Source organism: Lissotriton vulgaris, chromosome 2_1 (genome assembly GCF_964263255.1).
Source record: "Lissotriton vulgaris chromosome 2_1, aLisVul1.2, whole genome shotgun sequence".
NCBI classification, from domain to species: domain Eukaryota; kingdom Metazoa; phylum Chordata; class Amphibia; order Caudata; family Salamandridae; genus Lissotriton; species Lissotriton vulgaris.
Window position 1 is genome coordinate 1,911,781,674 of NC_141687.1, and position 15,207 is coordinate 1,911,796,880.

The 15,207-nt window shown below is 44.0% G+C and overlaps 1 protein-coding gene across 2 annotated transcripts in view; it reads right to left on the bottom strand.

Moving 5' to 3' along the window:
• Positions 1–15,207, bottom strand: part of SLCO3A1 (solute carrier organic anion transporter family member 3A1) — a 731,052-nt gene that overhangs the window by 49,583 nt on the left and 666,262 nt on the right. The window contains exons 8-9 of one of the 2 annotated variants that reach the window (XM_086958095.1): positions 7,234–7,266; positions 6,856–7,031 (exon numbers count right to left, since the gene is read on the bottom strand). In XM_086958095.1, coding sequence (XP_086814221.1) covers positions 6,856–7,031; positions 7,234–7,266 — 209 coding nt within the window. The remainder of the gene's footprint in view (positions 1–6,855; positions 7,032–7,233; positions 7,267–15,207) is intronic. The other variant, XM_086958096.1, reaches the window with a different exon arrangement.

The window sequence follows — 15,207 nt, forward strand, 5'->3', positions numbered from 1 at the left end:
CCATACTTTCCGCAGTGACCCTTTCAGCAGTGCCCATCCCCTCAATCCCATCATCTCGTTCTCACTCCTCGTCTGTTCATCGCCTTCAGACTCTGGTATTGGGTCACAAATGTCCCCTCGATAGCCATTCCAGGTTGCCCATATTTTAGACCATTTGCGGGGGCTCTTCCGATTCGCTTACACTGTCCGTGAAAGCGGAAGGAACGACCTGCAGGCTCCCGACTACCAAACTTAGGGATTTCCCCTCACAAATCCACATTTTGAAAAACTGGACTTTTGTTGGAAAGCAGTACAAATTATGATGAAGAATTGCAAAGAGCAAACCGTAATGTAAATAGCCTTGAAAAAGCCCTGGCGCGAATCGCCACAGGGGGCGAAACACGTGTCGGCTGTTCATGTTTTTACTAAAATCAATAAAGAGCCTTTTTCTACACAAAAATGGACTTTTGACTCAATCTATATGAGCAAGGATTCAGCCTAATGATATAAAGAACTGTTGCTAACACACTCACTATCCCCCTAAAGACTTTACTGTTTAAAACTCAAGAGGTCCAGAGTTTTTTTGAGTGTGTTTCTTCTACAAAAACCATGTGAAGCCTGATATAGCCTTGGATTCTCCTTTGGACCACATCCTCTCTAGAAACTGTCTGTTCTGTGACCAGGTTCAGATCCATTCTTTGCACCAGCCCGCCAATGTCGGCACTTCAACTGCCCCCCATTTCTGCGCAACATTCCGTTTTGCCACTATGAGTCCCAACGTGACCCATGTTTGCCCATGCCGTGTAAGGTCATTTGGCTCCCATATGTTGAGCAGGCACCTGCGTGGTTCAGGCAGGAGTGACACCTCTATCACTTGTGAGATAGTACGCAGCACCTTACGCCAGTAGTCTGTTATTGCTGCACATTCCCACATTGTGTGTATAAAAGAACCCTCTTCCCCGCATCCCCTAAGGCAGTATGGATGTTGCGCCCTGTGTATTTTATGTAATGTAGCCCTAGTGTAGTATACTCGGTGCAGGATCTTAAGTTGTACTAACCGGAGCCTTGTAGAGATCCCCACCTCCCTAGGCTACGCCAGAGCTTCCTGCTATTCTGAGTCATCAATATCCCCTATTTCTGTTACCCATCTACCCTGTAGTGTGATCGTCGGGTCTGGCAGATTATTTATCAGCTTTCTGTATGTAAAGGACGTAGCTCCCTTTTTTGCAAGTAGTCAGTAAGCAGACGGTCCTCCAGCGGGGCTGAATCTGGGACCTCGGTTTCTTGCAGTATCGCCCCTAGCAATGGTGTCTTATTTGCAAGTATCTATAATTCTCGGTGGGGCCCAGGTCGAATTGGAGTTGTAGTTGTGTAAATGGTATGACGGTTCCCCGCTCCATAGGTCACCTACTGTAGAGATGCCAATAGTGTCCCACTGGTCAAAGCCCTTGCTTTTTGTCAACTGCCCAGTTTTTTTGTATCCCACAGTGGAGTAAGTTTAGTGATGACCCCTCTCCATCCCAACTGTGTCTGTGCTGTATGCCATAATTTGGCCGTGTGTTTTGTGGGGCCCTCTAGTGTCATTGCCTGCCCCTTTTGTTATACAAGACCGCCAGCATATTATTTGTTCCCTGTTTGGCTCTATCTGCCCTATACGCTGGATCGACCTGAGGTGTGTGGATCCACTGGTTGATGACTTTAAGGTGCGCCTCCCAATAATACAACTATAGGTCAGGGAGTGCTATCCCGCCGTCATACCAGCTTTTGTATAGTTTTGCTTGTGCTATTCTTGCTGGGTGATGACCCCAAAGAAGAGTGGACACCTATGCCGCTACTTGTTTAAAGTATCAAGGTGGGACGAGGAATGGCGTATTTTCTAGAGCATAGAGGAACCGAGGCAGGGCCATCATTTTGTACAACACCTCTTTACCCGGTAGCGTGAGGAGTAGGGATGTCCAATGTATCACATCCCTACGCAATCTCTCCAGGGGGGTGCCAGATTTCTGGAGAAAAACTCAATTTGATCCTTTGTTATATGTATACCCAGGTACTCAGTTGTGGTTACTAGCAAGCAGTCGAAGGGAGGAGCGGTGCAGGTCCCTGCAAGATGACATCTAGCCTCTTTCATGATGTTCATGCAGTCTGGCGGAAGATTAAGGTATCCATGATTTCAGGTTCCAGATTGCAAGGTTGAGATGGCTGGGATCTGGATGTCTTATCTCTCCACGGCTCTGAGAGAGCAGATTGTGAGTGAGGTGTAGCTATTGGTGACGAAACTACTGAGAGCTCTTACAGGTTTGTGAACCAGCGTTGTCTGGCCCATGTGGGAGCAACTAGGACTAATGTCAGGGATGCCTGTCTGAGCTTCTGAACCAATAGGGAAATGAGTGGGAGAGGTGGAAAAGTGTAGGCAAGTATCTCTGACCACTTCATCCATAGTGCATTACCCTTGGACAATTGGTGTGGATGTCTGGATGCAAAGTTTGGGCATTTTGCGTTTAGATTTGTGGCGAAAAGATCTATGTCTGGAAATCCCCACATTTGTAAGAATGGGAAGAGAACTTGAGGGTGGAGTTCCCATTTGTGGATCTGTTGACTTTGACAACTAACCAAATCTGCACTCTGATTGTTTACTCCTGGAAGGTGTTCTGCAAGGAGAAACATTCTGTGATGTATGGTCCATGTCCAGATAGATGGTGCTAGCTGTGATAGCTGGAGAGAGTGTGTCCCAACCTTTTTCTGTATGTTGTACAATGCTGTCATGTTGTCTGAATGGATCAGGGTGGCTTTGCCCACTAGATGAACTTGAAATGCTTTTAACGCTAGAAAGGATGACTAGCAGCTCTAGATGATTTATGTGAAGCTACTTTTGCTGCAGGCTCCATGTGCCCTGAATTGAATGCAGCTGGAGATGAGCTCCCTAATCAGTGAGCGATGCGTCTGCTGTTAGCACTATCTGTGGAACCGGGTTGATGAAGGGCCGCCCGTTTGATAGGTTTTGTGTATTCCACCACTGCAGAGAGCAATGTGTGCGGCCGTCCACCAACACCAGATCTGATAAGTGACCCTGAGCCTGGTTCCATTGACTTGCTAAACATTCTTTGAGAGGACACATTAGAAGTCTTGCGTAAGGTACAATTAGGATGCAAGACACCATTATTCCTAGTAATTGCTTGAACACTCAGGCTGGTAACAAATGCGGGGGCGAAACTGATAGATTAGAGTCTGCATGTTGCAGATTCTGGCTGGGTTGAGACATGCTAGAGCTTTTTGAGTGCTTATTGTGGCTCCTAGATACTCCTGTATGTTGGATGGTTGTAGATGAGACTAGTTCAGGGTTAAGGTGGACCCAAGTTTGTGGAGAACCTGCACCGTTTTTTAAGTGTGGCGAGGCAGCTTTGTTGCAAGCTGGCTTTTATGAGCCAGTCTTATACATATGGGAAAATGTGAATTTATTGTCTTCTTAGATGAAGTGCGACTACTGCCAAGCACTTGCGAAAACCCTGGGTGTGGTAGTTACTCCGAATAGGAAGACCTTGAATTGATAATGCTGACCCTCTACCAAAAGCCTGAGGTATTTGTGGTGAGCCGGGTGTATGAGAATATGGAAATAAGTGTCCTTTACATCCAGACTGGATAGAAAGTCACCTTGTTGAAGTAGTTGGTGCACTTGCTGAAGTGTGACCATGTGAAAATGGTTGAACTGAATGAGACCCATCCTTTTTAAGAATTAAGAAGTACAGGGAGTATACCCCGGTCCCTTGGTAATATAAGGGGTTTAGCTCTATAACATGTTTTTCCAACAGAGAAAGCACCTCCTGTCTGAGGAGGGTGATATGTTCTTGTGATATTGTATGTGTTCTTGGAGGAATATTGGGGGGAATGTCTGTAAGCTCCAGGACAATTTTGAGTACCCAGTTGTCTGTGGTTATTGAATTCCAGACAGGTAGGAAATGTGAGAGACATCCCCTGAGAGGAGTGGAATCTTCGGATGGTGCCTGAAGGGAGTCACTGTTTGTTTGCAGGGGAAGTGTGTGGGGAATTGCCTCTACCTCTTCTCTTCCTGTTGTTTCCTCTAAAACCCCCTCGAAAGTAGCCTCTTAATAAGGGTGATTGATTATTAACCTTTATAAGAGGTGGAGGGAGTTTCTTTGGATACAGTCTTGGAGCCACCCCTGTAAAAGGAGCGACGAAAGGAACGCCCTATGTGTAGATGACTGTAAAGCCCCCATGGACTTTGCGACCTCTGTGTCTTTTTTATTTTTTTCCAGCGACGGTATCAACTGCTGGGCCAAAGAAATGTTCTTTATCAAATGTTTGATTGAGAATGGACATTTGCAATCCTGAAATTCTCAACCAAGCATGCCTGCGTAATAGTACTCTAGTGTTACTGCACAAGCTGCTGTCTAGTGCACATCTGATGGAAGTATTAGTAATGAGTGTGCCTTCCTGGATGAGATCATTAGCTTTAGTCTTATGCTTGTCAGGGAGAAATATCATGAGCTTTTCTATCTCATCGTAATGAGCCCTATCGTACAGGGCCAACAAGGCTTGCGTATTAGCAATGCGCCAATGATTGACCGCTGGGGAACTACTCTTTTGCCCGGGGCATCAATTAGCTTTGACTCCTTGTCAGGAGGAGGGGCCTCGCCTGGGGTTTTTGAGTTAATTCCCTTACGTACCTTTAAAACCACAAGAGAGGGGTTTGTGAGTTAGCTCTCTTACGTACGTTGGAAACCACAAGAGTCTAAGCACAACTGACCTTTGATGTAGGTGGATCAATAGGTGCAGGCTTTTACTTTTTTCTCCACTCAGGTGTGATTATTCTTGCCCTTACAGGATCTTTGAAAATTTCATCTGCGTGCTTTAACATGCCTATAAGCATTGGCAGTGTATGAGTGGTTCTTTGAGTGGAACTTAGGGTCTCAAATAGAAAGTCCTCTTCTGATGGCTCCTTATGTAGCTCCACCCCGTGATATTGAGCAGCTCTTTTAAGTAGCTCATTATATACAATGCTATCATCAAGTGGCGAAGGTCTGGACGGATATTGATCAGGGTCATTATCCGTATTTGGGTCAGTGTGATAATCCTCCCAGGGGTCATTGTCCTGTGGCTTATCTGATCCTCATCCCAATTACCATCCCCGCCATCCTGTGGGTCAGATGATAGTGGTGGTAAATTTCTGGGTGCAATAAGTAAGTTGGGATGAGTAGGGGAATGTGGTGGAATGTAAGGTGGAGAAGGGTTATTAACCACACTTTTCCTTTTGAGAGGAATGTGGTAGTCCTCTAGCTGGTCTATTTTCAGTTTTTTTGGAAGGGTGGCATGTATATGTCCTGTTGCTGGGTGTATCACCAGCTTTTTCTGCTTCGTATCCGATGGCGTTGCATCGGGCCGAGGCTCTTAAACAGAATGTCTTTGTCTTTACTCGCCAGTGTTGGCGTCAAAGATGTCTTTGTCCTTACTCGCCGGTGTTGGCGTCCGAGGTTTCGGTTCCAAAGCTTTCGGTGCCAAGGGTGGAATTTTGGATACCAATTGGACCGGCACAGAGAGATGGTTCCGTTTGGCTTTCGGTGCCGAAGGTGTTGGTTGGGCACTGATATGGGGCCGACTCGAGCCCGAGCGAGAAGGCTTTTCTTTGCATTTCGATGCCGAGGGAGGGGTGTCTGAAACTTTTTGGCGGTGCCGTCCTTGGCCCAAAGGCAGAGGAGGGACCAGAGCCTTTTTCTTTGTTTGATGAGGGGCCAAGGGGGTATTGTGGAGTCAGTGTAACCTGCTCCTCTTCTTCCATGTCGGAGTCGGCTTCGGATAGGGAGATATGTTCTTCTTCTACCTCAGCTCCTTGAGCGTGATGTTCTGTGTTGGAATATTCACCGAGGCTGTCCGGTGCAAAGCTGGTTTGATGTTGCATCTCGTGACGTCAAGCCAGACGGTTACAAAGCGTCTTATACAATCAAAATGATTGGCACGCGTTGGAGTCTTTCTCATCTTGTTCTGGGGACAGGCAGAGGTTGCACACGTTGTGCAAGTCGTTGCGTGGAAACTTAGAACGACACCCAGGGCAAAACTTGAAGGAAGTCCGTTCCATCGACTGCTGATGCTGTCGGCGCGGGAAGGCCGGACGGCCTGCAACGAGTTTTCCCTTCTAAGATTTCTTAAGTTCATGCGAAACGCGTAGAATGGGAAATCGCGATCGATAACAATACTGTTGAGGGTAGTGAATTGCGCGTCGAAGGGGTCCGAGAAACGGTGCAAACCGGAGTGCAGCAATAAACATCCGAACCCGATGGCAGGAAAGAACAATTTAACAATGAAGGGGATGCCCATGCACACTATCACCGAAAGGAGGAGTTACATACCTTGTGACTGGAAAGACATCTTCGAAGAAATTGCAGACATCTGGACCCAACACCAGAGGGCGAGCTATGCACAGCATGTGATCTACAGCTCACATGCTCGAACATGATGATACAAAATATTGAGGTGCTTTAGTGAATTTTATGTTACGGTAAATATAAATATATATATATATATATATATATATATATATATATATATATATATATATATATATATATATATATATATATATGCATATATGTGTGTGTGTGTGTGTGTGTGTATATATATATATATATATATACATACTCACACACACACACACATATAAATGTATGTATAGCGCATAATATATACAACATATATATGCTTCTTGCCTTCTTGCTTTAGGCAGCTAACAAGTCAAAGTTTCATCAGAGGGTTCCTACAGTGAATAAATCAATTTTAAATTTGTTGTCAAATTTCATCTAGGGGTACAGTCATATTTTACCAACACCACTGCATTTGCTTGTGTGGTTTTTAATCCAACAATCTTACCGTATAAGAATGATAACCGATGGAGTCTGCGCCATTGCTCCAATCATGCTGCAAACACACATCACACACAGGAATGTAAGGAAGGCTTCTTGGCAACCAGGGCTTGGGCATTTTCCAGGCACCACTGTATTATTTCCACTAGGACCACCGCTGACGCATGCACAGTCAGCATGGCTCTGCAAGGAAGACCAATTACAACGGTTATAAAATAATTTGCTTACTTCTTCATCGTTCAAAAACGCTTAACAACACCATTTACCAAATCATAATAAGACATTCTGTTGTGATTTAATAACTAACTCCTCCTAATTTACCCAATTAATTCAATATCATTTCATATTCATATTTTCTACAAGAGATTGAGATGAGATAATTTACCTTTTTGTGGGGCTCTGCTTTCTTTTCCATTCCCTAAGGTAAATAAAACGTGGTTCACCAAAAGTTTAGCAAGAATAACGTATTAATAAAACGCAGTTATATTCATACAATACTCATTTCATATTTATTAACTTACAAAATCCAATAGGAAGAATTCAGCCTGAGCCATAATATACTGTCAAATGCACTGCCTCTTTTATCTGACTTTTGTATTAAAATAATGATATTCAAATGAATTACAAAGGCAGTGCAATAATTTTCTAAGATGTTGTTTGCTGTAAATTCTAGATCGGGTGTGAAGAAAAAGTAATTGACTCTTAACGAACAAATATAACCTTGTCAAATATACTGATAAACCGCAAACTCATTTAGTTACTCATATTCTTAATCCTGCAAATGCACACATTTATTTCACACAAATGGTATAGCATGACCAGTCCAAGAGTGTACAGCGATAATAACATTGCATAACATTTACCTTTCTAGGCTTACTCTCACTGTATTAAAAAAGCCATAATTGGCGTCAATCTAGAAATCCCAAAAGTAACATTTGAAGTGTATTTTGCCACTGCATATACTGTGCAACACTATGGCACAATTGATGGCAGTGTGCTTAATAAATCACATTAGTAAACTATTAATCTGTAAACAGAAGAAACATCAAATATATGTCAGTAATGGTGTTATTAATTTGGGAGGGGGCCACGCCTACTAACTTAATAAATCCACCATTTTTTATATCTGCTAGCTGTGACACACACAGCACGAAATCCCTGGAGAAGAGTGTGTTAAAATTCAAGCAGTACTAACAATTGTACACTTAAGAACTCAACACAATAACATTTCCAAACCAAGACTTATTATAAAGCTGTGTTCTCCAGCAGTATATCTCCCAGTACAGGCCCTTTCGATGAGCTAGGTGAACTTTCTAGTTCTTTATCAGAACTCTGTGATGTTCACAGGCAGCTTATATTGGAAGAAAGCATTGCAGGTGACATGTGGGTTCTCTCTTGATACGTATGACAAACCCAGGTGCCCTTCAAAAGGGGCCAAAATAGATGGGACATGGTAATAGGCCTACACTCTCAAGAATTAGTCGACCAACTGTATTATAACTGGAGCTTGCAGTCGATACTAAGCGTTATAAGCACGGCCTCAGGAATTATGCAGCAGGAGAAGGTCAAATTATGTGGCACAGTTGAGGGAATTATGCAGCAAGAAAAACAAGTTATGTGATATAGTGCAAAACATTTGTACTAGTATTACTTCATTATTTTGTAATTTTTAAACTTAGTAACACTATATGGGCATTGGTTGCACCTCATTAGTACCAGTGTAACACCCATACATAGCAATAAGTAGCAGAAAGCAGCTGGCCAGTCCAGTTTGCAAAGGTGTGGCAACATGTGTCACTGCATTTTTTGTCACCTTTGGTTTAAAGGTTACTAAAAAGGCAGCTTGAGATAGAAACAATTTATTTTGGTTAAATCAGCAGATTATGCAGCAGATGATAAATTATGTGGCAAAATACAGCAAATCTATAATTGTGTGGAAATCGCAGCCGCTGTATTATTCCAGTAGCCCTGATTATAAGTGTGGTGCATGTAGTTCTTGTAAATATTGCTTGAAGACTAAACCCTTTGAACACATTTATCTCAAGTACATGATAAGGCATTTCATTAATTGCAACTCAAATGAACTCATGTGTGCTATCTCGTGTCCCGGCTGCAACACATATGTGGCCCACATAACACAAAATGTGAAAAACTGCATCCCACAGGGCCGTAGACATTAGCACATCAATTATCGAACATTACATGCAAAAAGGGTTAGACACCGACCTCAAAAGAAAATTACAGCACAAGATCCTCCAGTCCAGATGCCAATTTGACAATCTTTCACAATGTTTTAAGGTAAGGTGTGGTTAAAGATGATATGTTCTTTATGTTAATCACGAATAATGCTAATAAAATATATTCAGTATTCTAGACTTCATCCGAATTGTTATATTTTTACAATTTTGGTAAGGTGGCTGGTAGCTGGATTACGCATGAGGGCGGCTGTAATAATACCTCCTACCCCCTCCGACAGATGTAATCCAGCTATCGGTCACTATACAAAAACTGTGAAAATATAATATTTTGGATGAACAATTGCCATCTGTATAACATATATTACATGGCCCTGATGAAGAGTGTTGTCGTGAAACACGTTTTGGCCTATAACATGCTATTCCATTTTTCTACTTCGTTTTGAGATGTATATTGTTTCACAATTTTACTTTATTAATGTTTTGCCACTGCATAACTTTGGTACTGCATAATATTTCCCTAAGTAAAACCTGTTGACAACGTGCCGGAGCTACCAGGGGTTGGAGGCAGGTTCATTTTGTGACTTTGAGGGTTCACCCTGACAAGGGATGTAATTATTCCTTAAAGTGGGTAGTAACCCACTCCAAAATATAATTTAATTTCTAACAACAAGATACTCCAGAACGTATTTATCAGTTAACAAATATAAGTGCCATAGAGACCGTTGTGTTTTTTTGGTCTGTGCCCCCATCACCTTTTTGCTGTTCACTTGCACTGCAACTTCACTTGGTGCACCCATTACCAAATTTGACACTGTAACAGTATTTTCAACAATATAGCACATTTACTGAAATAATGGGTATTCATAGCACTCATTGGGGTCCCGCAAAATATAAGAGTGCATAAATGAGTTCGAAGGAACACATTTCATTTTGATATTCATAATTACTCTGGTTCCTTGGAATATAGGATTGCCCCCAGGTTATTGTCTAATACATTTTCACAGGCCCGGGCAGGGCGTTATAACGGGGCGGTGACGTCAGGAGGGGGAGGGGCAGGGTGGGGGTTTTTTAAAATGCGGAATATGGACCATTACAGGTAAGTAACGGGAAAAAAAAAACGAATTTCGTTGCCTACGCTGCATCACATTTGGCGATGCAGCGCGGGCAACGAAATACGTTGTATTCATTTTTTTCGTTACTTACATTGTAATGGTCCATATTCCGCATTTTAAAACCCCAAACCCTGCCCCTCCCCCACCTGACGACAGAGCCCCGGTATAACGCCCTGCACGGGCCGGGCCTGCATTTTCATAGCATTGCATCTCGTTTTATAGAATGATGTGACAGAAGAATGCTAAAAAGATGCAAGCAAATGGACAGTTGAACCTATAAATAAAAGGTGTATGATGAGCAGTTGGAGGTATAAAATAAATATAGATTTCGTGTACACCTTTGCAAACAATGATGGGGAAAGAACCGAGAAGTCATTTGTAGGGAAGAGGTTAGTGATATTCACAAATGTTCTAAAAACTCAACTCTGTACAAACAGCCTGCCACTTTAAATGATCTAAGATTTTAAGTCATCAAATCAATATATTAGAAATTTGCATTCAAATACTTATTTTTAAAACATACACTTATTCAGATGAATAGTGGCTTGTGCTTGTACTGAGACAATATAATGTGCTTCAAGAGTCCCAGAGTATGAGGCACAAAGTTACTATAAGGATCTTCGATCACCATTCAGCATGAAAAAAGTAGTGCCAATTGTTTAGCAAAAACAATAGAAATAAAGTGAAAAGGTTATGCAACCTACTTTAGATAACACTTCCCCTCTAGAGGCTCCTAAATTCTGCAGAAACGTTTACTGTATACTCTGAATGTTGATACTGTGTACTGTGCATGCTGACCACAGGTTAATGGCCAGAACACATTTATAAACACTTAGAATGTTACATCTGACAGCTATTCCACAGAAAGAATGTACCACTAACAACGCTGCCCAACATTGCCTTCTCGCATAACAGCACTGGAGCAGCAAAAGATAGAAAAGATTGTGACAGTTGCCTATTCTGATATATTAAGGCAACAATACATGTAATTCTAGTAGTTTTTTATTTCCTATTTATGTTCAGGGTATGGAGCCTTAGGTAAAATGGTTACAGCAGAGGCATGAAGATGTTACATCCAAAAATACAGTTCATGAAATTGTTTGTGAAATCAGCAAAAGGCAACTAATTTTGAAGGAATCTTAGCCTTTTCATCTATGAACATGAGCAAGTGAATTTTGTTTTTTAAGATGCAGACTGCACAGTAATCATTATCCAGTCATAAGCTTTTATTCGATATGCAAGATATCTTGTAAGCACATATAAAATACAAACATTACAATTTCAAAAACAGAAGAACAATGCTACAAGAAGCCAGTAAAAAAGTTATTAAAAGGGATAAAAGGTCAATAAATTAGCTAAAAATAGATTAAACAGCTACTGACAATCTCTTACAACGAATAAGCCAAAACTGTTTTAAAAACTTTGCTATACCGCACACTATAGGGGGGGAAGTGTCCGTGGATAAAATACGTAGAGCTTCTAGGTGGTTACGTGTGCCCATGTTCCGACAGAGAGGATTTAGCCAATAGCTCCTGGGCCTTGCGTAGTCAGGGCATTCAAATAAAACATGCGCAATAGACTCCACCCTGTTCGGGCAACATGCACAATTGGGGGAAGTACGAACCATTGATGACCATTTTGAAACCACAGCACCTACGGGGAGGGATCCAACTCTGAATTTGAAATAAAGTGCACGGTCAAAGGGGATGGTAATCAAGTCCAGGTAGGGTTCAAAGGCCACAGAGTCTTTAATTTGTAAAAAAGCAACAGTAGATTTGCAATGGTTAGAGTTGGTGATTAAACGCTCCGAAGTCCATTTCCAATAAAGGGCCTTAACAACTTCTTTTGGTGGGGCTGAACGTGATGACCAGCAGTCCCCTAGCCCAATGCTCTCCAGGAGATTTTTAGTTTCTCTTAACCATTTTATCTTGGCCCAACCCCCCAGACTCATAATTTCCCCCAAGGCATCAGCATAGGATTTTAGTTCTTCACCCCTCCAAATTCGTGTCCATAGCAGGAGCGGTCGGAGCTGGGCCTGGTCTTTAATGTTTTTACATCCCGTGTCCAACCACACTGGTACAGATGGGGTGCTCAGTGGGACGGAGATAATGGATTTCAATAACTTGCTCTCCGCTGTCACTAGGGCGTCCATTCGGCAGTGGCCCCACAGTTCTGCCCCATACAAGGCAGATGAGACTACTTTGGCCTTGTAGATGTCAATTACTGGGGTGAGTGATCTCCTGGGTGAGGCCCTGAACTCCCTCATAAGAGCTCCTCCTACTCTCTTATGGTTGAGAACCATTTTACCAATGTGGTTTCCCCAGGACAACCTATCTGTGATCCGAATACCGAGGTAATCGAATTCGGCTACTTTCTCTAAGGGGATCGAGTTAAGGGTAGGGGGGCGGCCCAGTTTCTTAGGGGGATTTAGGACTAGGTATTTTGTTTTGTCCACGTTTATTATTAGCCCCTTTGCGGTACAGAACTCCTGGAACCGTGTTAACAATTTCTGCAGGCCTTGTGGGGTTTTTGAAATCAGGAGCGTGTCGTCCGCAAAGAGTAGGGTGGGGATGCGGACTCCACCGAGACAGGGGGCGTCGGCTGGTTCTTGCTGAAGATGTTTTACCACCCCGTTCACATATAGTGAGAAAAGGGTGGGAGCCAAGACACAGCCCTGTCTTACGCCCCTGGAGACTGGTATCTTCTCGGTGAGCTCTCCGTTTTTACCCCAGCGGACCTGTGCATAGGTATGGGTATGGAGGCTAATGAGGAGGGATAGAATGTAAGGAGGTAATCCTAGCTCATAAAGTGCCCTCCAAAGCTCTTCCCGGGGCACCAGGTCAAAGGCAGTCTTCAGGTCTATAAAGGCCAAATAAAGACTACCCTTGCCTAGTTCCACAACCTTCCACCCCAATAGTGCCAGCCTAAACACCTGCTCAATTGTCCCCATACCAGCCCGAAAGCCCGCCTGGAAGTCTGATAAGATTTTGTTCTCCTCCACCCAGTGTAGAATCCTTCCAAGGATAGCTTTACCAGCTATCTTTTGGGTGGAGTCTATCAGACTAATAGGCCGATAATTCCCCGGTATTTCCCTACACCCTTTTTTGTAGATCGGGACTACCACTGCCCCTTTCCAAGATTCTGGCACTGCCCCTCCCATCATGATATCATTTAAAAGAGCTGCTATAACCCTCGCCCACTCCGCAGGGAAGGCTCTCATGAGGTCCCCCGGAAGTCCATCCGGGCCCGCCGCCTTACGGGGCGCTACCCAGCCTATAACCCCCTCAATCTCAAGGGGAGTGAAGAAGTCATAGGCATGGGGTTCAATTTCACATATAAGGTCGAATCCCTCGTTCAGTTCCCCGTTAGGAGGGAGGTATAAGGCCCCAAAGTGTTCTACCCAGTTATGGGGCGGGATGTTACAGGGTCTCGCAAGTGCATCGGGTTTATTACGTGTGCTTATGAGATTCCAGAAGGCCCTTACATCCCTGATTTTACTAGCCTGGAGCAGGTCGTCCCAATATTTTTCTTCCCACTCCCTTCTAGCAAGTTTAAGAGATTTGTTATAGGCCTTCCTTGCTTCCTGAATCACACTTTGGGACTTAAGTTTTATCGCCTCAACTAACCTTGTCTTGTGGGCCCTGCAAGTTTGGGTATACCAGCCCTCTCCTGTTTTTTTAGGAACTTTATTTCCCCTCTTGTTTGGGTGCATAGTGAACACGTTGGTTAAGGCTTCTACCAGGGAGACGAAAAGACCACTAGCTCTACCCACCCCTTCAAGGGAGGTTCCGAGGGTTGTTACTGCTTGGTTTAAGAGGGATTGAATTTCCCCTACCTTAACCTCGGATAAGACCAATCTCGCCCATTTTATCCGCCTACCACAGGGGGAGACTTCAGACTCATCCGGGGGTACGGCTACCTGGGTAACATTGTCCCTTCTTAGACTGCACCACCACTGAGCCATGGTTAGGGAGAGTGGGTTGTGATCACTTTCGGATGATGGAACCACCTGCATATCCCTTACCCAAGGCCATAAGAGTACGTCTATTAGTAGATAATCTAGCCTAGAGGTGTGACCTGGCCTATTGTATGTGTGGGCACCCCCCCTATCCGAGGGTGTCCTCCCATTAACTGCCCTTAAGTTGAATTCGAGGCTCAGTGAATATAACTGGAGCGCCACTTCTGTCCACCTTCTGATTGGTGGGATTTCTAGTACCGGTATCCCCATCCTGGAGTCCTCCTCATCCTGATCGAGGGAAACGTCCGAGCCCAGGGGCTCGAACGTACAATTCATGTCACCTGCAACCAGAGTACGAGTTCTGTGGGGGGTATTATTTAGCAAGGTCTCAAGGAGAGATAATACCGGGGATTTTCTCCCACCCTTGGTTCCCCGGGCATAGACATTATAAACATTTAGGACAGTTCTTCCCCTTTGGTCTCTTAGGGTTATGTTTTGGATGTCCGGAGAACCTGTAGGGAACTCCACTACCCTACAGTCTAAAGAAGCCGCAACCCAGATAAGAAGGCCGCCCGAAGGTCGCCCTCTCCCTGTTTCCGAGACTTGTGCGGGAGCGAAGTATGAAGAAAATCCCACCCTGTGGACTGGGACCCGACTCCAAGTTTCTTGGAAAAGGCACACGGAATGCTCATCCACCCAGGCTGTAACTTCCGGGAGGGGAAGTTTCCTTGCAATCCCTGCGACATTCCAGCTGAAAACCTTGAAGACTAGGTCCGTCACAGCTGGATTGCCGTTGGGAGCTGTACTGCCCCTATCAGAGGGCCTCCTTGGAGACGTCTGGAGGGGTGGGTGACCTTCTAGGAAGGTAGAGGAAAAATCTGTTTCGTTTATGGGGCTTGTTTGAGTGAGTGATACTCCTGCTGGCTCCACTCTGCTACCAGTTTCCAGTCAATGAGGCCCCGATGTCCACAATTGGTTCTCCCTGGTACCCCCCGAGACCCCAGCCCAGTTTTGAGTTAAAAAAGGGGGACAAAAACTTGCTTCAATTGGGCTGACAGTTTGCCTGGGGTAGAAATAAGAAAGATCTACCA